Source organism: Pelobates fuscus, chromosome 2 (assembly GCF_036172605.1).
Source record: "Pelobates fuscus isolate aPelFus1 chromosome 2, aPelFus1.pri, whole genome shotgun sequence".
Classification (NCBI taxonomy): domain Eukaryota; kingdom Metazoa; phylum Chordata; class Amphibia; order Anura; family Pelobatidae; genus Pelobates; species Pelobates fuscus.
In genome coordinates this window covers 434,810,671-434,835,857 of record NC_086318.1, presented here as the reverse complement: position 1 = coordinate 434,835,857, position 25,187 = coordinate 434,810,671, and the positions used below count along the sequence as shown (strand labels likewise).

At 45.0% G+C, this 25,187-nt stretch overlaps 1 protein-coding gene across 1 annotated transcript in view; it reads left to right on the top strand.

Annotated features, from left to right (window-relative positions):
- BABAM2 (BRISC and BRCA1 A complex member 2) overlaps window positions 1-25,187 on the top strand; it is a 259,581-nt gene that overhangs the window by 176,641 nt on the left and 57,753 nt on the right. The window contains exon 11 of the mRNA XM_063444100.1: window positions 10,254-10,407. Within this exon, the coding sequence (XP_063300170.1) occupies window positions 10,254-10,407 (154 nt within the window). The remainder of the gene's footprint in view (window positions 1-10,253; window positions 10,408-25,187) is intronic.

Below are 25,187 nucleotides of genomic sequence, written 5' to 3'. Positions count from 1 at the left end.
GCAGTCCCTCATGGTCTGGCTCAAAAAAAAAATTTTTAGTTCTGATTCATAAGAATTGTATATAAAGAATACAAAAAAATGGAGGCAGAGACTAACATAGCATAATTAGCAACCAGACACGCCATTGCCCGCCACACACACAGTGGACTCCATAGATGCCATTCTTTTTGTCCCCGAGCTCCAAAAACCACACGCCGAGGCAGCAAGGACTACCGCGCGGGCGGACAACAGTGAGCCATTGCAGGAGGGCTCTGGCTGTGGCACACACTCGACCCAGAAGATCTAATATCCGGCACCTCACTTAGAGTTGAGATAAAACGCAAATCACAAAAACTGCCCCCACCCACCCCAAAACCCCAGCGGGACATAGGCCAACTACTGCAAATGCCAAACACAGCACAGGCCCATACCCATCGAGAGGCCTCACCACTACCATCGGAAGATGGTGACCCACAAGATAGCCCCCCACCGAGCCCCTAACCTCAGGAGCCATATCAGTGCTCGCAGGACTGTTCACCTCCTTCAAAAAGCGACATTCAAACGATGCTGGCAGGCCTCCAACACAACCTAAGGCAGATGTGGGAAGCAGATCGGGAAATGCTCACTACCAAAGTGCATGTGGTAACCGCACGCACTCAAGCGACAGAAGACGAAGTAACAGACCATAGACAGAGTCTCCACACAGTGGAAGACAGTATCCAACAACTGCAATCCACACAGTGGAAGAGAGTATACAACAACTGCAATCCACACAGGCAAATATGGCCAGACAAATAAACATACTTGACGACAGGGCAAACGCAAGAACCTCAAGATCAGAGATCTAAAGGATTAAATACTGTTGGAAGAGTTACCTCATTTTATTAGATGCCTAGTGGCCGCAGTGTTGCCAATGAGACAGGCCAAAACCTTTGGATTCGACAGAGTATACAGAATCTCTAAATCCCCACAAGCTTCTCATGCAGCTCCTCGGGACCTCATATTGCGATGCCACACAATGTCCGACAAGCTGGGACTGCTAGCTGCATTATATGGAAATACACCCTACGACTTCGAAACATGAAAACTTTCCTTTTTTCAGGACTTAAACAGGGCAACGTTAATGTGGCGCAAAACTATGCAACACTTAACCAAGCCCCTCCACGCAGCAGGAATTGCTTACAAATGGGCGACACCAGGGACGCTCTGGGTAACAAAAGATGGACAACATTACAAGGCCACTGACCCTAAGGATGGACAAGCACTGCTGGTGACGCTGGGACTCCCCCAACATACCGAGAACTTAACGCAACCTCCCAGCCCCCAACCCCAGACAGCACGCATAACACGGCAAAGTTTACACCCAGAGAGAAAAGGGGAGCCAAGACCTGAGCCTACTCCCACGGCTACATCAGCCTCTCAGTATGACCACAATGACATGCTCATGTATTTTATTCATTGTGTTTAACTATGATCACCTTACCTGTTATGTTTACCTGTTAAGTTGCAAAATATACACTTCACAGGCTCCCCGCACACAAGACAGCACACACTACCAACACGCCTCTCTGCTCCGAATATATAAAAGCTCCCCTCCCTCATCACCCCTGGGTAGCTGGGTAAAACCTGCATTGGAGCCCGACCTCCCTAAATTGCACCACACAATCAAATAGATAAAAACCCTCATGCCGGCACCCTACCGGCCCAGATAGGCTATAATGCACCAAAGCTCCTACATGAACAAACGTGTACACCTAGAATCTCACAAAACGACTACTCTTCACCATCGGACCTAGTCCAGCTTAATTGAAGCAACATTTGCTAGAAAATAGCACACTGTAAACCGAAGTGGCCTCCGGCAAGCCAACACCAATAACCTCCATGGAACAGTGACCTGGTCACTACATAAAACCCAACAGTGACACACACTTACAGATCGCCACTCAGACTAGACTACACTCATAGAAAACATTCAACCACAGCGACCCAGGCACCTTTACCCTACTGCCCACACTCCCCGTAAATCTAGTCACACACCTCGCTATAACCTATCAGCCCATATTATAAAATTGAGCGAATTGTACCACTGGGATGTCTTGTATTGCATATGTCATGTTATTATGTTACGTGGAAGTGCTGCTGTGACTATACACTTCAGTTTGTTATTCAGTCGCTTGAAAAAAAAAAAAATTAAAAAAGAATTAAAAAAAAAGTAATAATGGATTTTGGTGTATATTATCCCACTACTCATAGATAATGCTACATGTAAAAACGTATCCATTGCCTATACATATAATAATATGTCTCAACCTGTCACAAGGTTGCATTTTTAATATTTGCCAGCTCTTATTGCCAAATCCCTGATGTGTTAGTCACCATGTCAGAATGCCTGTGCCTTAGTTTAATGATATCACAGCGCCATGTAACATCTGGTGACTCGCCACCCGCCATAATATATTGTCAGACTGTCTCTGTCAGTTTTTGGACTGGAACTATAATTCCCTGTCTGTAGCCAAACTCTACTGTTCTACTGGAGTTTGATGAGTTAAACGCAACTTGTGTGGGACAACAACACACATGATGCTTAGCCAGCATACTAGTGAGCTTCATGGGAGTCAGAATTCAGAGGTTTCAGGTCCCTGCAACTTGTGGAATGTTCCGATGAATATGTTCACAATGTTTGTTTTGTGCAGAAACAGAGCCATTCTATATATAGCTCTAACGCTCTATATAATTATCCTCATTTAACCTCGAGAACACGGACATCCCAGCCATCTAACATACAACATTCCCGGCTCGTGACCTGGGAACACCCATGTACCTCATCTTGCTCAACAGAAACGATTTTCTCTTTATGCTGGTACTATAAACAGTTTGATATAAGATGTACTGAAGTCGTGGATTCCAGTTCTGCAGGCACGCTTCATATAGCTGGGTGATTTCAGGTGACTTCCTGTTTGTGTGAATTCCAAACATGACTATGCTATAGAGTAATGCAGACACATGAGATGGCCTTGGCCTATAGGTTTATACTCTTCTTAAATCTTATTTCTTAATGCTTCATTGAGGATTCAGAATGGCTGCCGTGCAGAGAGCCTGGCTAAATACAAGGAAAATATACCCCCCCCCCCCAGTGTTTAATGTACCCAAAACAGGGTTCTGGCATTTTCCAAATAAAGTAAAATGATTTCACATTATACAATTTAGGGATCTTTTAAATTAATATTAACACCCTTGGTAAGAAATTGAAGATTATATTAGCTTTAGTGTACTAATAATCTTAATTTTAGTAATGACAGGAGGCGAATATTTGCATATCTTTCTTTACTGAAAACTCCAGCAGCATAGAAACATAACAACCAATCAGAAAAAAGTTATGGTGCCCATAAAAGGCCCTGTCTATGACATCACTTCCTCTTTCTTTGAAGCGAAACAGTAACTAACAATAATAAACATAACCATATTAAATCGACAGTTCAACAATATATTAGAATAGTCAACTCCCGTAGCTCCGTGAAGTAGCGGTATGGAAGTTGAGTCTTTGTCCTCATGAGAAGACGTTCACGCTGCAAGAAAAAGAAAAAGGTGAAAGGTCTCTGGCGTGATAACTTGTCCGCATACAATAAACATTAAGAATCTGATATACCAATGGATACTAGAAAGTATAACATATCAATATACATTAATTCTAAAGCAATGATATTTAAGAATCTATAAACACAACCTAATTCAAGGTATATGACTAGTTATTTAACCTATACAAGTCTCACAAGATACACGACTAAGTAGCAAACATACAACCAACGTATTTGTCTTCCTGATCATAAAGGACATATTCTGAGCAACTCGAGAAAAACATGGGAGGGATTCTATAGGGTGGGAAATATTCGCCTCCTGTCATTACTAAAATTAAGATTATTAGTACACTAAAGCTAATATAATGTTCAATTTTACCACATGACAGGAGGCTTCATATTTGCATTTTTAAAGCTTGGAATTGACCAGAGTGAAGGAAGCATGAGATGTTTGGCGGGAATAAAACGTCCTGAATGTGCTCTCCCGTGTCCAGTCTGCGCAACGCATAATGTCGGCTAGGGAGCCGCCCGCCGTTAAGGCTTGGGAAGCTGCCGCCCCTCTGACCGAATGCGCTCCGAAGCTGAGTTCAACGCCTGCTAACGATAACAGCCAGCGGACCCATCTAGCTAGTCTTGTCGTAGACACCGGTCCGTGAGGCCTTACGTAAGAAATCAGGAGTTGACCCGTCTAAATATTTCGATGGGGAGCTGTGATTTCCGTATACCTCATTAGTGTCCTGACAATGCATAGTTTGGGGTCGGACCCAAAGAATGGGTATGTCACCGAAGACGAATCTGATTTCGTCCGCCGTGATATGGAAAAGGTAACTCCGTCTGGAGTGAGAGAGAAACCGTCCACATCGAACGCCCTAACGTCTGACACCCGTCGGAATGAGACGAGACATAACAAAAGGGCCAGCTTGGCTGAAAGTTGTTTCAGCGACAGATAGGGGTTGTCCGGCCAGCCCCTAAGGAAGTCCAGCACCACATTCACCTACCAGAGGCTAGAGTACTTGGGTACTGGGGGTCTCGTTAGTTTGGCACCCCGCAGTAACCGACATACCAGCGGATCCTGACCCACTGGTCTGCCTTGTACTGGAAAGTGTGCCGCCGAAATAGCAGATCTGATCACGTTGAGGGAGCGATACGATCGTCCCAGGCAGAACAGATGAGCTAGGTAATTAAGGATCAGAGGGACAGTGGCAGTAGAGGGATCGGAATCCCTTTCCATACACCAATCACTCCAGGCCGACCAGGCGGATATATAGCATTTCCTGGTGCCTGGAGCCCATGAGTCCCATAGGAGGTCCTTAGTAGATTGTGATAGGCCGTGGACTGACCAGGAGCCCCTGAAATCGTCCAGGTCACCAGCTCCAGTTGTTCTTCCAGGACGAGGGGATGGGGTTCCCCTTGAGGTCCCGACAGGAGAAGCGGGAAGGCAGGGAGTAAGATGGGATTGTCATGGGACATCTCCAGGAGGTCCGGGAACCATGGTTGGCTCCGCCAAAGGGGGGTTATGAGCAGGAGCGATATCTCGCGAGTGCGTGTGTATAGCAGCACCCGTGGGATCATGGAAATTGGTGGGAACGCGTACGCTCCCTGAGTGGGCCAGTCCTGTAGGAATGCGTCTGCAGCTTCGCCTTTCGGGTCCGGAAGCCAACTGTAATATCTCGGCAGTTGGTGGTTGGTCCTGGAGGCGAACAAGTCTATTGTTAGTGGGTACGTCCACCGTCGAAGTTCTTGGAATATCTCCCTGTTGAGTTTCCAATCGCTGTTGTCTCTCCAGTGGCGTGAGAACCAGTCCGCCGTCAAGTTGGAGATTCCCGGTAGATATTCCGCTTGGAGCGTGATGTTCCTTCGTAGGCAGAAACTGTAGATGTCCTTCGCGGCTTCCGTAAAAGCTTGGGATCTCGCTCCGCCCAGGCGGTTGATGTACTGCACCGCCGAAATGTGCTCCATGCGGAGCAGAATACAGCAGTTCGATCTGTCCTTGGCCAGGCTGCGGATGGCGAAGGGCCCCGCGATCAGTTCCAGGCAGTTGATGTGTAGGTTGGTCTCCTCTCCCTGCCACGGGCCTCCCGTGGAGGCGTCCGTGCAGTGGGCGCCCCATCCCCATAGGCTGGCGTCCGACTCCACGATGAAGTCCTGGGAAGGGCCGAAGATAGCCTTGCCATTCCAGGTTTGTATGTGTAGTAACCACCATCGAAGTTCCGACCTTACTTCCGTCGAGAGCGGGATCCAGTGGTCGTAGGAGTGTCCGGTGCGTAGGTATCCCGCCTTCAGTCATTGCATGGCCCTGTAGTGTAATGGGCCCGGGAAAATCGCTTGTATGGAAGAGGAAAGGAGTCCCACAATCCGAGCGAGCATCCTGAGTGGTATCATGTCCATCCGTCTGATTTCTTTCCGTATTGAGGCTATCTTTGTCGAGGGGAGACGTAGTACGCAGTCCTTCGAATCGATGTCGAAACCGAGGAATTGAACTGACTGGGAAGGAGAGAGAGACGATTTTTGCCTGTTCACTATGAACCCTAGCGATTCTAGCAAGTGAGTGACAAATTTCGTCTGCAATCGTAGCCTGGAAGCGGATTCGCAAAATATCATCAAATCGTCCAAGTATACGAGACATCTTATGCCCAAGGTTCGGATGTGAGCCATTACCGGTTTCAGTAGCTTCGTGAAGCACCACGGAGCCGAGCTGAAGCCGAATGGCAGGCATGTGAACTGGCATATCCGTCCTCTCCATCGGAAGCGGAGGAATTGTCGGTAGTGTACGTCCACTGGAACAGACAGGTACGCGTCTTTGAGGTCCAGATGCATAAACCAATCGTTCCTGATGAGGAGGTCTTGTAGAAGATGGATTGGTAGATTACGAACGAGTTTAATTGCCTGAGATTGATAACTGGCCTGTAATCGCCTGTTTTCTTCTTGACCAGGAAGATGTTGCTTATAAAGCCTCCCCCTCCCGGCGCGTATTGTATCGCGCCTTTCCCGAAGAGTTTGTGGATCTCCTCGTCCACCAGCTTTTCTTGTTCCGACGACATGTGAATCGGAGGAGGGGGGGGGGTGAGCTGTATGGGTTTTGCGGAAAACTCTATGACGAAACCGCGTACCGTCTGGAGGACCCAGGCGTCCGTGGTAATCAGCTCCCAGTTCTGAAGGAAAAAGGATAGGTTGCCTGCTATAAAATTTGAAACATTTTGGTATGTAGGTGGACTCACCATTGGAGAAGCGGCCGCGTCCTCAACCTCTGAAGCCTTCCCGCCCCACGGAACGAAGAGGGTCTTTGTCTTGTCGATGGGAAGAAACTCAGAGTTTGCGGGAATGATCTGGAACCTGAGGCCCAAAATCGGCTGGTGGCTCGGTTCCGCTGCCGACCAGCCCTTCCAAAAACACCTCTTGTAGTTGGGGGGGGGGTGGGGGTGGAACACTTGTTTGAGAGAGGTTTGGGCCTTATTCAAGGTGGTAAATAGGTTCACATGTCTTTTAAGTTCAGTGATGAATGCATCGCCAAATAACAGACCTTGGGCTTTCGGTCCGAATTCTTTAGCCCCGAGATCCAGGAGCTTGCTATCGATGCAAATCAGCACCGACCTGCGTCTTTCTATGCACAGTGCGGCATTTGCGTTGCCCAGCAGGCACACCGATCGCTGAGCCCATTCCCGTATGACATGAGGGTCTAGTTGTGAATCTTGGCTGAGGGCAAGGTCCGCGAAGTACAGTATCTTAGCGATGGGGCCGAGCAAGTCTAGCACTTTGTCCTGTGCCGCTTTCATGCCTTTTTCCACCCCCTTACGAGGATCTCGGCCCGAGCGTGACATGAAGACCACCATCGTATCGTCAAATTCGGGTGTAAGCGCCACCTTATCGGGAAGCATTGGTCTTGGGCATTTGGCCCTGAGACGCGTTCGCACCTCTTTTTCCAGTGGCTTGCGCAGCCAGAAGTGTATGAATTTTGACAGATGTTCCAGTAGAGTCCATTCGGACAATCTTGGTACAATCGGGGTTCGCCCAGTTAGTAGATTGTATATGGATTGTACCCCAGAGCTGTATGCACGTTAATTTAGAGAGGCAGGGCTAGTGTCTCTGACACTATGTAGGCCCTCGTACATATTATCGGGGTTCACCCCGGGTGGTGTGCCGTGGTAACCAGAGGACACCCACATCAAATGTAATGGTCTGTCAGTGAGCTTGCATGCATATCTGGGGGGTCACCCCAGGTGGTGTGCCATGAAAAAAATACCCAGAGGACACCCACATAAATTTGCACCGTCAGGTACAGTAGTATAATATGACCCTCTGTAGGGTACAATAATACAAGATAATATGCCCTGTGTAGGGTACAGTAACGCAATATGCCCTTTTAAGGGTACAGTGATATAGTTGATTCTGTATATGTCACAGTAATTGTTTGTATAGTAATAGTGGTATTGTATGGACTGAACCATAAGACATTTAAATTGTTTGCATGCACAACATAATCATCCAGTGTAAGGCACTAAAGGAGAGTTAAATCCATGTGGCAGTCACAGCAGAGAAGAATTTTTTTTTTATTACATCCAAGAATGAAAGTGCCTAGAGAGGGGGACCCCTGAAGGGGTTAATGCAGATGCAGGGAGCGGTGATCGGGTGATTCCCGAACCGCCGTGTGAGCAGGGAAGGTGGCCGTCGTGGGTCTCGCGAGCCGCGAGATCCAAGATGGCCGCCGGCCGCGTGTAGCAGTGCTTACTCGCTCGCGGCCGCGAGTAGGCAGAAAAACGCAATACCGCCCCGGCCACCCTCCACCTGTCCCCACACAGTCCCCTGAGTGTTAGCAGGGCAGGTCCGCGCGGCGAGCGCAGCACGGACAGCCGTGACGCCCGTGGGCCGCCTGACCAGAAATAGATAAAGTGATAGTAGCACACTGAATATGGGGAGACAGGGGGACAGGGAAAGGGAGCAAGGAGCAGTAGATGGATACATATTTAGTTATAAAATGAAGGTAGAGTAAAAATATATATAAGTACATCAGAGAGGTAATAATACTCTGACCTGTTGTAGGCTGGAGCAGCAAAGAAAGAGGAAGTGATGTCATAGACAGGGCCTTTTATGGGCACCATAACTTTTTTCTGATTGGTTGTTATGTTTCTATGCTGCTGGAGTTTTCAGTAAAGAAAGATATGCAAATATGAAGCCTCCTGTCATGTGGTAAAATTAATGTTACAAGAACCTGAGGTTTGCTCCTAATGTAAATAATGCGTGTGCAGCATTCTCCGACCTAGGGGATTCTGGGATTGCGTCACAAGCATTATGTAGTAGCACTAGATTTGTATTTATTTACATTTTTAAGTGTTATATTGCCACCCTAGGGAAATTAATCCAATACATTTTATGTAGGAGTGACTAATGCTTGATATATTTGGATGACATACTTTTTAACATTTATTAAATCTAGGTTAGCTGTAGCAGATAGACAGTCAAATCATACAAATATTGTTCTATCTGGTGACATTCCAAACTGGAGCGTTGTGAATGAATGGCATCGAGGACAAGTTAGGCCCTCATAGACATCCCATAGTCTTATGGTTTGAGCTCAGTTCCGCACTCTTCCTTTAATACCAGCTTTGCTATGCTTTTAAAAAAAAAAACACAAAATAATGTGTGCAGTAATTGTTACCCATCTTGCTGTGAAGGAGTGTACTCAATGTATTTTGCTGAATTTATTTTAGTATATCTTTTGTTACACGTGAATAATGGTCCAAGTAGTCAAGTTAATGCCCTCTTTTCGGGGCCTGTTAGAAAGATTGAGATCTCTGTCTTGGAGCTTTGGTTATCTCATTCCTCTCTTCCAGTTAGGTCCCCACACCTCTAATGGGAAGCCAAGGTGGTTGTAAGTTTTAAGAAACTGTGAAAATTCTTGAGAATTGTGGACATTCCACTCCCTGAATGATGATCACCTGAGATATGACACAGTCAGATTTCATTTTATGCAAAACTATAGTTGTGTCAACAGACAATTTGGGTACACAGGAGTTAAACTATGAACACATGTCCAGAAGAGGTCTAAAATTCAGCTTCAAGTTCATGATGGTGGACCGAATCAAGGCAGAACTTACTGTCAGACCTTAGAACACCCACAGTGACACTCTCTCCAGCATAGACAGATCTTTATCAGACCTTATGTTTTCACACATCCGATGCTGCTTAGTAAACACTTTGTTCCATGTGGAGAGAGCCTTTGACCAATAAACCAATTATCTTTGTTTGATTGTCTCTGGCAGAGTCGGGTATCACTGGCCCAAATTCCTCCATTCAGGCAAGTCAAGTAGACAGTGTCCCTTTTTGCTTTCTGCAAATCTATGGCAGTTATCCCACCTCCCCTTATCTCCCGGGACACAGACAGTGTTATTGTAAATGTTTTCTAAAGATTTGCTTCTGTCTATAAAACAGTAGCCCCAGTTCCTCCGAGTATCTAGCAATGTAATCTATACCTCGTACAGATGAAAATGTTTATCCCAAATGGGACCTTGACTTTTATATGTGGATTGTAAGCTCTTGTGAGTTAGTTTCTGTTTTTCTGAATGTCCATATTTCACAGCAATGCACAGTATTATGCTATTTTATAAATGATAAGCTGATAAGATCCATATCAAGCCATCCATCCTGCATAGCAAGATATGAAATGATTCCAGAGATTCTTACTTCTCTTGTCTTCCTTTGCAGTTGATTTGCCACTCTACTTTCCTCGTGACCAGCCCACCTTGACCTTTCAGTCAGTTTACCACTTCACCAACAGTGGCCAGCTCTACTCCCAGGTCCAGAAGAGTTACCCTTATAGCCCACGTTGGGATGGCAATGAAATGGCCAAGAGAGCAAAGTAAGACCACCATTCATGTTTCATTGTGTGTGATTTAGCAGCTGTGATACCTGCCACTGAAGCTTATTCAGGAGGGAGGATGGGGGTACTCCTAAGGCGTAATTTGAGGCATTTATGGTGAGCTATGAATTGGCAAGGGGCTGCATGAAAAGTTTAAACGTACAATGTGTTCCTTGGAATGCTGTATTTACCCCTCTAAGGAATGATACTATTAGAGTAAAGGACATCTATCACCTCAAAAATATTTTTTAACCCCTTAAATACTTTTTTTTTTTAAGATGCAACACATGTGGGACGAGGCCTTTTGGCACTTTTGCCATGCGGTCTTTCTGCCGCAATTTCCATTTATCTGTATAAGTCCATACGTGTTACATATTATTTATTAAATGAGAAATAGGGCTTTCTTTTGATACCCTACATGTATACATAACACAGTACTAAGTAGAATAAAATATTAGAGAATTGAAAATAAATTGACAGTTTTATATTTAGTCATTATTACACACCAAGTGCAATGAATGGAAACTAACTCGAAATAGATTCACTAATTAGTCCGGATTGTTAAAATGTCAAATATGTCTAGGATTAAGATTAATTGTTAGAAGCTATAAAACAAATACTGTAAGGAGTGAATCACGGTTTAAAAGCTAAAACTTTGCAAAATTTGGCATGGTGAGATTACAGCTTTAATTGTATTCACCGAATTCATAACCCTTACAAAAGTATATAATTGTAGATAGTATATCCCCCAGGCTATATAACTAAGATCATTTTGTACTTTTCATGTAACCATTTTATAACAAACCTAGGTATAATTAGGTGGGGTTTTTTTTCCTGTTTTTCTCTACACATTTTATTTTGGGGTAATTCACAGAATATGCGTGTCCAACTAGAGCAAACATCTCTTATTTGTATTCTGTTACTGATCTCGAGTATAATTACACCCCACATGTATACCTTTCCTCTAATTCCACCCATAATCTAATACTTAATTCAACCTGTGATCACATCTATAATACAATTTCCAATCCAACCCCATATACTGATACTTAATCCAACCTGTGATGCTACCTATAATACAACTTCTAATCTAACCCCATAATCCAAGCTCGGAGGGATTCTCTCTGTTTATGTCAGTACAGAGGGATTTCCAAGCTCTCACAGTACAGAACTCTCTGTGCTGTGTGATTGAAGCATGAGAGGGAGAGCTCACTCCCCTCACAGAGATTTGTACTGGGCAGCTGGCAAAGTATAGCACCGATCACTAACTAAGGTGCATGCAGGGAGACCTCCACAGGGCCTTTTCGAAACATGTGGGGTTTCCCTCACACCAGGGGGGATCCTGAATTTATTTGACCACATTTGAAATTACCGCAGCTGAGCAAAATAACTCTCAGCCGTGTTATTTCAATACATTTAAAGAGCTATGTGCCCCACTCACATTGAGAACGGCACCTTGCTTTTCAGTCAGTCAGTGATTGGCACCTGCAGACAGTAGAGATACCCAGGTATCGAAAGATACCTGGGGGTCCCTGATTTAGGAAGGTAGCAGGCTAGGGAGCAGTGACTGAAATACCACAGCTGAGTGGAATCGCTAACTGTGACCCCAGCTGATAGAGGGGACCCTCGGGTTTAATCCCTGCTGCTATCTTTCCTACATGACGGTCTATGCCGTTACTGGACGTTAAAGTACTGCATGATGTCATGTACCGTCGTGGTCCTTAACCCCTTAGTGACCATTGATGTACCAGGTATGTTTGCCAAAAAACGGTCGTTAAAGACTGTGGACGTACCTGGTACGTCATTTAGTAGATCAGGACTTACCTGATCGCTGACGATCCCCCACCGGCGATACAAAAATAATTATATTGGTTTAAATTAGTTCTAACTGTATTTTGATATTAATATACATATATATTTAAATCAAAATACATTTAGAATGACGTTATAAATACATATGTCCCCTTAACGACCGTTAAGGTACGTCTGTCAAAAAACGACCTTTAAGGACCATGAACTTACCTAGTACATTTCCCCCCTGTAAGTTTGCAAAACCCCATAAAACGTATACATTGGGGGCACTGTTGTACTCGGGAGATGTTGCTGAACACATATTGGGGTGTTCTTTGTCAGTAACACATAACAGTAACTGAGAATCCACGCCTAAAGTACAATGTGAGAGAAAAATAACACAAAAAAATGACTACCCAAAAGTTTGACAAAGACTGGTGGTAGAATTAGTGCATGGAAAGTGTTAAATTACCACCATTTGAAATACCCTAGGGTGTCCACTTTTCAAAAATATATGGTTTGATGGGGGGAAATTACATTGGCCGCTTCCAAAAATGTCCCAAATAGGACATGGGTGCATGATGACCAACTGCGAAAATTCCAAGTTGGAAAACTGGAATGCGCACCCTCCAAATAAGGTATTTTAGCCCCGAGAGAACCCGACACACCTACATGGGGGATATCACTGTACTCAGGAGATGTTGCTGAACACATATTGGGTGTTCTTTGTCAGTAACACTTAAAGTTCTCAATACATGTATTCTTAAATTGCTATGTGTGTCAAAAAAATCACCATTTTTTTTGTTTTTTTAAATTTGGCATTGATTGGTGGTAAAATGGTTGCATGAAAATAGTCAAAATACCCCAAGTTTAACACCTTAGGTTGTGTTTTTTTTTTTTTTTAAATATATATACATGTGAAGGGTTATTTGGGGATTCCTGACAGATATCAGTGTTACAATGTAACTTTCATTAATTTTGAGAAAAAATGGTTTGGAAATAGCAAAGTGTTACTTGTACTTATTGTCCTATAACAGGGGTAGGCAACCTTTTAGCAGCACTGTGCCGATATAGGATTGAGATGTCCCGTAGCGTGCCGGTCCTATTTTTTTTAAATTGAGGTGTGTATGCTGCCGTGTTCTGCTCGTGTTATTTAAACTGTTACGGTACACCCCGGTATAAGAGGGGTTAATACCGCTGAGGACGTTCCCTTTCCGAATGAAGAAGCAGCTAACAGCAGGTCCAATTAGCCGAACAGGAACCATACGAAATCTTTTACGAGCCAAACAGCCGAACGAGTAAATCATACGAATCCAATACCCCCAAGTACAAGACCAAGCTCCGTATTGAGGGTTAAGCAGAGATCTGGTTTATTGAGTTCTACATGCCCGGTATTTATGCAGGTCTCCCACCTGGTGGACGCTCCCCTAGGGGACCAGATGGAAGACTGGGACAATGTGGATACAGTAACCAATCACAGTGGCACAAGCATAAACACTCCCCTTAGATGTAGATAAACCCTCCTCTCTATCCTGGAGATAATTGGGAAGTAATGCAATTATCTCCATGGATAGAGGCTAAACTCCATTTTGTACCTGAACATAAAAATACAATAAAATCAAATACTTTACATTACACGTACAGAATCCCCACATTCAACGTATCCCCAGATAGCTGGGATCTGAGCGCACCTTATTACCGAATGCTGCTCAGATCCTATGCATACAGTTCAATCGCCATGGAGCCAAAGTCTTTCACATTGTCTTTCGGTATACGAACGGGCTCCATGGGATGGCTATCTGGGGTGTGTCTATTCGTGCCGGAAAGTACCGAACAGACCGACGTTCGTGTGCTGGATGGCAGAGAAGGGAGGTCGGCGGCTTCAGCAGTGTTCGTGCAAAATAGTGTCCGTTTTCAGTTCTATAGTTTGGGCGCCGAACACCTCTGGCCGTTCGGGACTTTAAAATGACTACCGCCATGTGGGAGTTACACGAACAGCGACCTCCCAACGTTCACCAATTAAGCTGCGGTTAACATAGACGAAGGCAACGGAATAGAGCATAGTTCCAGGACAGAGGGGTCTGTCACATACTGTAATTGCTTTGTATCATTGTGCGGATTGTATATATGTTTGTTTGTGGGCTGTTAGTATTATTTGTATGAGGGGAGGGTTATTGTGCATTTCTGTGTAAATCTAGCAGTGTGGGTGGCTTCCCTGGGTTCCAGTGGGGACCAAGCTGGCCAGGTACAGGTCAAGGACAGGAGCTGCAACAGCAGCTGCAGGCTGCTCTACTACATTGTGGATTCCCATTCACAAGTGTTGGGAGGAAGTGATCTGCAATTGAGGATTGTCCTTCACCACCTTTTCGTATTAGCAGATATATGAAGTTTCACTGGCGCTCCTGATAGGCCAGAGCCTGTTTGGCTGTAGCAGCCTTGAGTGCCGTGCACTACCTAGTGCCGTAGGTTGCCTACCCCTGTCCTATATATTTAAAAAAAAAAAATCTAAGAACATGTTAACATTGGGTATTTCTAAACTCAGGACAAAATTTAGAAACTATTTAGCATGGGTGTTTTTTGGCGGTTGTAGATGCGTAACAGATTTTGGGGTCAAAATTCGAAAAAGTGTTTTTTTTTTGTTTTGTTTTTAAGTCATCATTTTTTTTATAGTAAATTATATGATATGATGAAAATCCTGGTATCTTTAGAAAGACCATTTAATGGCGAGAAAAGCGGTATATAATATGTGTGGGTACAGTAAATGAGTATGAGGAAAATTACAGATATAGACAAATACCGCAGAAATGTAAAAACAGCCCTGGTCCTTAACCCCTTAAGACCGCAGGACGTACCATGCCGTCCTTATTTGGGCGGCTCTAAACGCCGCAGGACGGCATGGTACGTCCTGGGCGGTCTTACCCCCCACGTGGCCGGCGGAACATGGCCGCTGCAGATCGCGGTCGGGGGGCATGCCTGGCCCCCCAGGCAGCCCCCCTGTGCCTGGGGACCGCGGTCTGCAGCTTCCGATCGCAGTGACAGGCTGTCACTGCGATCGGTATTTACCATGTGTCAGCCGATTTTAAAATCGGCTGACACATGGAGCCGGCGGAATTCTCTGCAGCAGATCGCGGTCGGGGGACATGCCTGGCCCCCCAGGCAGTCCCCCTGCGGTCAGTGACCGCGATCTGCAGAGTCTGATCGCAGGGAGAGGCTGTCTCTGCGATCTGAATGCAGAGACAGCCTCTCCCTGCGATCTGATCGCAGTGACAGCCTGTCACTGCGATCAGAGTTACTATGTGTCAGCCTATTGGCTGACCCATAGTAACTTCAGGCAGGATCCCCCTGCAGATCGCGGTGGGGGGCATGCCTGGCCACCCAGGCACTCCCCCTGTGGCCAATTACCGCGATCTGCAGGAGGTGATCACAGTGACAGCCTGTCACTGTGATCACTGATCCTGTGTGTCAGCCAGTGATGTAAAATCACTGGCTGACACTGTCTCTGCCCCTCTCCTCCCCTATTAACCCCTTAATGTAAAAAATAAAATAAAAATTAAAGTTAAAAATAAAATACACTTACATCATTTATATATATATATTATATATATGATCTATATATAATATATATATATACGCACACATTTACACATACACTAAGTGTATTTTAATATTTATATATATAATTATATATATATATATTAATATCAAAATACACGTAGAAGGATATTGATTAAATATATACATAATTATAATTATATATATATATATATATATATATATATATTATAATAAAAAAATATGTAAATACGTAAAAAAAATTAAAATAAAAAAATAAATAATTAAAAATATATATGTGTGTAATTTCATTCTAACTGTATTTTGATTTTATATATATATATATATATATATATATATATATATATATATATATATATATATAGATATCAAAATACACGTAGAACGAAATAATATATATATATGTATATACCCAAGTATATACGTATACATCACTATATGTATACCTATATATAAATAAAAATAATAGTAAAAAAATTATATACATATATATATATACACACACGTGTATATATAATAATTTTACATATATATTTATGTAATAATTTTACATAATTAGGTATCCTAATTAATTACAATTAGCGGGACCTGCCTAACAACCCAGGCCGAAAGTATAGGGAATTTAATTTGCTAGCACTATATTTAACCCTATAACTTTCCAAGACACTATAAAACCTGTACATGGGGGGTACTGTTTTACTCGGGAGACATCGCTGAATACAAATATTTGTGTTTCAAAACCGTAAAATTTATTACAACAATGATATCGTCAGGGAAAGTGAAATTTATTGCCTTTTTCGCACACAAACGGCACTTACACTGACGATATTTTTGCTGTCATACTTTTTACTGTTTTGAAACACAAATATTTGTGTTCAGCAAAGTCTCCTGAGTATAACAGTACCCCTCATGTACAGGTTTATGGTGTTTTCAAAAGTTACAGAGTCAAATATAAGGCTTGCGTTTCAGTTTTTTCACAATGAAATTCGCCAGATTGGTTACGTTGGCTTTGAGACCGTATAGTAGCCCAGAAATAAGAATTACCTCCATAATGGCATACCATTTGCAAAAGTAGACAACCCAAGGTATTGCAAATGGAGTATGTTCAGTCTTTTTTAGTAGCCACTTAGTCACAAACACTGGCCAAAATTGGCTTTCAAATGAGTTTTTTGCATTTTTCACACACAAACAAATATTAACGTTAACTTTGGCTAGTGTTTGTGACCAAGTGGCTACTAAAAAAGACTGGACATACCCCATTTGCAATACCTTGGGTTGTCTACTTTTGCAAATGGTATGCCATCATGGGGGTAATTTTCATTCCTGGGCTACCATACAGTCTCAAAGGCAACATAACCAAACTGGCAAATTTCAATGTGAAAAAACTGAAAAGTGTAACATGCTATATTTGACCCTGTAACTTCCCAAAACACCATAAAACCTGTACATAGGGGGTACTGTTTTACACGTGAGACATCGCTGAATACAAATATGTGTATTTTATTGCAGTAAAAGCTAACAGTATTATGACATTCACAGTTAGAATGTCACATAGAACTAAGAAAATTAAAAAAAAATCATATTTTCTCTCATTTTTTTATATTTTATTCATATTACGTTATGTTCCATACCTAAATATTTGATGTTAAATGAAAGCCCTGTTTCCCCTGAACAAAATGATATATAATAAGTGTGGGTGCATTTAATATGAAAGAGGTAAATTGTAGATTATGCTAGCTTTAGTGTACCTATAATCTTAATTTTATTAATGACAGGAGGCGAGTATTTGCTTAAGTCTCTCTTTACTAGAACTCCACAGCAGCACAGAAAAAACAACCAATCAGAAAAAAGTTAGGTACTATAAAACTCCCCTCCCCATGCATCATTTCCTCTTTCAAGCTGCGACAAAACAGAATAAAAGGCAGAGAAACATCATGGGGAAGAAACGAAGTCCTAGATACGATGAATATAACGATGTCCACCATCCAAGTGTAACCGTCAAACTCGATAGTGTAGATGGACTGTAAACTGAAACGAGATAAAAAAACAGAATCGAACAGGTTGATTATCCAATGAAATGTACTCAGTATAAGCATGAAGATATCCAATGTAGCAACCAAATTAACCTAATATGTAAATATCCCAACCCTATTAATGGAAAAAAACAGACATAAGGAACAAGCGACAGGTAGCAGAGACAACAAACAGAGTTGCATACCTACCTGATAGTCTAAACTATAACATAAAACAAGGGAGGGACAAAAATGGGTGGGAAATACTCGCCTCCTGTCATTAATAAAATTAAGATTATAGGTACACTAAAGCTAGCATAATCTACAATTTTATAACATGACAGGAGGCTTCGTATTTGCTGTTTGAAAGCTCAGTTCACCGATCCAACGCTGTTTGTGTCGCTGGTAATTATTCCAGGAAATATCAGAGTAATCCTAACTGGACATTCCAATATGATAAATGACGGCCGACGGGTCAAAGAAGATGCCAACCGACAAGGTATCTCAAATACGGACAAAGGCACCCTCCGTCGGTAAATCCATTGTACGTGGCGTAGCAAACTGTTTCCTAGAAGTCGGTCCATGAGCTGGCAAGCTGACCCATTAGTCACATTCCTGTAGTCGTATAACTTCAAAATCCGCTCTATGACCTAGGGTCGCGAGAAGAAAACTGACACCAAGTCTCAACTCATGACCCATAAGGCGGTTCCACCGATCGTGCCAGGGCCATTCGGCGATGCGGCCTTGCAGGGAGATCTCCAATCTCAAGGAATGCACCGAAGACCACCACCAAAATCGCAATAGAAGCCGAAGAGGATCTTCGTATCTTCCTGTCCTACCCGGTGGGGTGACTCATCCGAGCATAAATTCATAACGCACACAATGAGAGTGTGGCCAGACCAGCCGTATACAAAGTGATTCCAATAGTCCAAACGGACCGTGTAAACTTCGGGCGCCGTAGAGAAAAGGCTCCAGAAGACGTCCGTTCAGGGTTCCGAACTGAACTTGAGTGGAGGAACGGTGGTCGACTATTCTGGGAATAGGGAATCCCAGAAAACCTCAAAGGAATGGGAAGTGCAAACAGGAACGCAGATTTTCATCCTGAAATGCCCTCGTCCAAGAGTGAAAGATGTCTGTGTGAGAGTCGGGTATACCAGGTACCACCATAAGGTCTCGTATGTCTCCTCGACGATAGTTGAAAAGTAGGGTAGCGCGAATCCAACAAGATGGCTCCCGTGAGGGATAACTAGAGTATAGACGGAGGGTCCTCCATCTCCGAACCCTGATCACCCGGTATGCGTTTCGAGGAGACGGGGCAGACCTGCCATCTTATCCCAAGATCTGAGGACCGGGGAGGTCAAGACAAAACGGGGGTTTCCGGTCGTACCCTGTGAACCATACGTACGGCTTTTTACCTTCAGAGTGGGTAAAAGGCTCTCCTTAATCCTGTTACCCGAGCAAGGTAGAGCCCGTTTGCTCCCTGAAGGTCCCCGTATCTCCTGCCACCTAAATACGGGAGAAACTGTCTGAGCAGTTGTTCACAATGGTCCGGATATCCAAAAACAGAAAGCAATCCTCTGCTAGTTATGGTGCAGAATATATCCAAACCTGCACTCACATAATACCTGAGTTCCATCCGATAGCCGTACCATCTCCAGGAATGTGTATAAACAAGTGGGAGTCACCCCTCGTTATACCACTGTGAGAATATCCCTCCATTACAGGAGATAGACTAGAGGGAACCAGTCTACCTATGGATATCTTGCATGACCAGGCAGTCCTCTATATCGAAATCAGTAGCATGGACGTCAGAACTACTTGAATGCAGGAGGGACGCCCCTCCCTGTAGACATCGGTGTCTTGCACAGGTACAAGCCTGTGTGATGAACAAATGGATGGCACCGTAGAGCGTCGAGTGCATGAGAGAGCCGCGCCCTCTACTAATGTGATCAAATATCGTGCTAACGTCCGGCTGATAGCCTGAGCGGGCCGCACCCGTAAATAACCAAACAGTAGAGTCAGCATCCGTGACCGTTCCTTTCTATGAGAATGCTTCCTCCAAACATGACCCCTGTATCCAGCTCAGTCTCCGGCTGAGGTTGAGGGGGGGCTGCGCCCTCTAATAACAAATCAGTGTCCGGTAACGTCTCTGAGAGGGGTTCGCTCTCTGCTCCAGCAGATAAAATATTCTCGGATTGAAGAGATGGAGGGCCGCACCCTCCTGTGATCCAAGCTAGGGTCCCTAGGGACTCAGGGTGACCAACTAAAGGGTACACCAAATACGAGTATCAGCATAAGGCTGAGGGCAATCTACGGGAAAACTATGGGAAAAAACTATCAACTGACCGTCCGGATCCCGTGCGCGCGCGCGGGGTCCAGGCGAACCGTTGGTAGTCTGAGGAAAGCTGGAGACGTTCTCCGCAATCCACGAGCACCCGGGAGGTCGGAGGAGGTCAAGTCAGGCCTCTCGACGACCCGAGCGAAAGGAAAAGGAAGTCACGAAAACGAAAAAGACAACAAAAACGTAGATGCGAGTAGAACGCAAATTCCATCTCGGCTAGAAGGCAAAAGGCAGGCCGGAAGGCAAGACAAGTAAGCCCCACTGAACAGGGTCAGGAGCTAACCTTACGCAGGAATAACTACCGATAGTTATATGGACACCGGGAGACAGATCCGGAGTAGTTGATAAAGACAAGGAAAACGCCGCGTTCTCCTGAAGGTGTCTGAGTACCGGTCCTTGTCCTTGCAAAGTTCTCCTCGGAGGAGTGCCGTCGCCGGACTGGCGCAACCGCGGAAGTGAGTCCGGGGTCTTAATAAGAAAACTTGCCCTTCAGGTCTGAGGTTTAGGGCCTTCACCCTACCTACCATATTCAGATGGCCGTATATTGGTGTCCTCTTGGGTAGTATGATAATGGTGCTTGTCCGGACACCCGCCCCTTTCCATGTCACTGGTGGGCACTGGCTTCTCCTCAGTGATATTCCCCCAGGCCTGCGGCCAGAAGGGGATAGAGCAGGCCCAACAGGCCAAACTAATGGATACAGAATAGTTGGCCAAGCAAAAGGCACCGACATAGTAGGCCATACTTAAGGGCACAGACACAGCAAGCCGTTCTTATGGGCACAGACATAGCAGGCCGTTCTTATGGGCACAGACAATAGCAGGCCGTTCTTATGGGCACAGACAATAGCAGGCCGTTCTTATGGGCACAGACAATAGCAGGCCGTTCTTATGGGCACAGACAATAGCAGGCCGTTCTCATGGGCACAGACAATAGCAGGCCGTTCTTATGGGCACAGACAACAGCAGGCCGTTCTTATGGGCACAGACAACAGCAGGCCGTTCTTATGGGCACAGACAATAGCAGGCCATTCTTATGGGCACAGACATAGCAGGCCATTCTTATGGGCACAGACATAGCAGGCCGTTCTTATGGGCACAGACATAGCAGGCCGTTCTTATGGGCACAGACATAGCAGGCTGTTCTTATGGGCACGGACATAGCAGGCCATTCTTATGGGCACAGACGTAGCAGGCCATTCTTATGGGCACAGACATAGCAGGCCATTCTTATGGGCACTGACATAGCAGGCCAATCAATGGGTTGTGTATACCACGATATTATTATAGCCCTGTATTTATATAGCGCCCTCCAATTCCGTAGCGCTTACAATGGGTACTGAATGAGCAACGGGGACCTCCGCGTTCGGGTAGAGGTCCCTAAAATTTGCAGATCCTCAGGGCAACTTGTGACATGGGACCCTTAGACACCAACCCTATTAGACAGTGTAATGCCGTGCGGGTAAGCTGAACCGGGACCGGCAGCCCCTAAATGCCCAGCAGGCAAACCGTGGTATTCCAGCTGTAGTGGGTAGACGCGGCAGTTGTTCCAGTGATCCTCACGTCCATGAATGTAAGATACGCTGAGCGATACTTTCCTAAAACTGTGAATCGGTAAGCACCTGCCCACACGGGTCTGTTTGAAAAGTTTTAGCATCCTTATAGGTTAGCAACATCATATCCCTTAAGGCTATTGTAACCATGGAAACTCCCAGGAGTAGGGCTAAGTAGCCAACTCAATGGCTCTCCCCAAGGACCTGACTAAATTGTATAGTAACAGCGTAGACTGGTCTCCCATACCAGGTAGTCAGAGCCCGGTCCAGTCATGTCTATATGTGCCATGGACAGGATATCCAAACCAGAGTAGACTCATTCGAGTCCTCATAACTGGGCCAGAAAAAAAATACCTAAATAAATACAAAAATAAATAAAAAATATATACTGCGAAGCACACGGATAGCGAACTCGCAGAAAAACTGTGATATACGCTGTAGAAAACTCACAGCGATCTGTGACGTAAACTGTCAGGAAAAATTCACAGCAATTGTGATATACACTGTTCATGCAACTGTCAGCAATCCGTGATATACATGACAGCTAAACCCACAGTAATCAGAGTGACATAATAGGTCCTGGTGTACTATGCGATGAAGGGCCAGACGTAGGCCACTAATACAGTAGATATGGAGCATGCAGGGTACAGGCCCCCATAGGAAGTAAGCGTATGAAGTACGCCTACAGTGGTAAAATAAGTTTTGTGTCACAGACAGAGCAGTATATGGTATACTGCCTATAGGCATGAACCCCCAGAACAAGAAGTCTAAATATACACAGCTAAACATCTATACACACACACATGCACACACACACAAATCTACATAAATACATATATACAAGGACATACATCTATCTGGACATAAAAACTCAAGGGAAGAAATCACTACATTGTCCCCTATGACACAAACTGCATGTAGTCAGTTAAAGAAGAACAAACTGACATGCAGTAGGAAAACCGAACTGGGTGGAGGTAGACCTCCAACATGTAACGAGTATATACCCCTACACGCAGGATCCAGCAAAACAGAAGACAGCACAGAGGAGAGATACGTCTACCGGACCTTAGAGTGGCCGGACTCGACGTAAAGGAGAAGTACAGAGTCAGGAGCGATCCGAGGTCAAGGGCACAAAGAGACAGCGTAAACGAGAACTAGCCGGGGTCTGGTACACAGGAATCAGCAAGCCGGCAAACAGTACAGACAAGGATAAAGCGAAAACGAAGTCAGAATACAAAGCCAAGGTCAAGTACGGAGAAACACAACTGAATACAACAAGCACTAAAGGGAACTGTAGCAGAAACCACGATAGGGCAAGGAACTAAGGGAAAAGGGTAAGTATAAGTAGTCTTCAAACTAACGTGATTGGCTCCTGTCACTTCCACTCCCCCAACAGGTAAGTGTATGGGGTGATTGGCGTGACAGGAGCCAATGGGAGCCTTTTTGCAATTTAGGCTCCCACTGTCTCTTTAAGAGCGCGCCCGAGATTCGCGGCGCGCTCTTAGCTGCAGGCGGGACACGTGACCGCTTCTCGCGGTCACTGCCCGCCTTCCTGTTTGAGCAGTCGGATGAGCCGCGCGCGGCTCGTGCAGCCGCAGGACCGCGCGCGGCTTGAAGAGAGGACCGCGGCCGGCCCCCGGATAAGGTAAGTACCGCTACAGTACCCCCCCCTGAGGACACGCCCTCCGGGCGGGCAGGACCAGGTCTGGCAGGAAAACGCGAATGGAAAGAACGTACAAGGCGGGGAGCATGAACAGCATCCGCAGAAATCCAACTGCGCTCCTCAGGCCCATAACCCTTCCAATGTACCAAGTACTGAAGCCGACCCCTGAGGAAACGAGAGTCAATAACAGCAGACACTTCGAACTCCTCATGACCCTCCACAGAGACAGGAGGGGGAGGGGGTGTACTCCGGGTATAGCGGTTGCGTACGTAAGGCTTCAACAACGAGGTGTGAAATACATTGGGTATACGCAGATTTTTAGGCAGACCCAAGGCATAAGAAACGGGATTAACCTTATGTATAATGCGATAAGGACCAATGAAGCGGGGAGCCAATTTCATAGAAGGCACCCGGAGGCGAATATTCCGTGTGGAAAGCAAAACCCTGTCCCCCACAACATAGGAAGGAGCCGCTCTGCGATGCTTGTCAGCCTGAGCCTTCTGGCGGGCAGCAGAGTCCACCAAAGAACGCTGAACCTGCTCCCAAGTATTACGCAAACCAGCCAAATGCTCATCCAGAACTGGCATGCCCTGTGAGGAGAATGCAGCCGGAAGAACAACGGGATGCTGGCCATAGACAACGTAAAAAGGGCTTTTGCCGGAAGAATCATGAGTGGCGTTATTCCGAGCAAATTCAGCCCAAGGGAGCAGGTCAGACCAATTGTCCTGATGGTGAGACACAAAACAACGGAGGTACTGCTCCAGAGACTGGTTGGCACGTTCAGCAGCTCCATTAGACTGGGGATGGTAAGCGGAAGAAAATGAGAGGGAAATACCCATCTCCGAACAAAAGGCTTTCCAGAACCTGGAAATAAATTGGCTACCCCTATCGGATACAATAGATAAGGGAATACCATGTAATCGAAACACTTCTTTAGCGAAGATAAGAGCCAGTTCCTTGGAAGTGGGCAACTTGCGAAGAGACACAAAGTGAGCCATTTTGGAAAACCGATCTACTATCATTAGGATGACTGTGTTACCATTCGAAGGGGGTAATTCAACAATAAAATCCATTGATAGATTAGACCAAGGTCTCTCGGGAACGGGTAACGGATGCAACAGCCCACAAGGAACTCTACGAGAGGTTTTCATACATGCACAAGTAGAACAAGCACTTATATAGTCAGTAACATCCTTACGTAAGGTATCCCACCAGAAATACCGAGAAACGGCTGACACTGTTTTGGAAATACCAGGATGTCCAGCAGTCTTAGTATCGTGATACAGTGACAGAATATCCCGTCTCTCGGGAACGTCAACGAACAATTTATCATTAGGCCTCTCGCCAGGTGCCATGCTCTGTTTCGCTTGTATGGCCTGCAAGAGGGACGAGGAAATAGACAATATAGTAGTTGCTATTATCCTGTCTGGGGGAATGACAGGAGTGACATCAATCTCCTGTTTGTCAATAGTCTCGAATTGTCTGGACAGAGCGTCCGCTTTAGTGTTCCGGTCGCCTGGCCTATAGGTTATTATATAATTAAAATGAGACAAGAACAGTGACCACCTAGCCTGCCTGGAAGACAATCTTTTAGCTTCGCTAAGGTAGGACAGGTTCTTATGATCCGTAAATATGAGGATGGGATCCTTAGTGCCTTCTAACAAATGTCTCCATTCTTTGAGTGCTAAAATGATAGCAAGGAGTTCGCGATTACCCACATCATAATTCCTTTCTGCTTTGGACATTTGTTTAGAAAAGAAGCCACAAGGATGCAATGGCTTGTCAGGAGACTCTCTTTGGGATAAGACAGCACCTACCCCTATATCGGAAGCATCAACCTCAAGTATAAA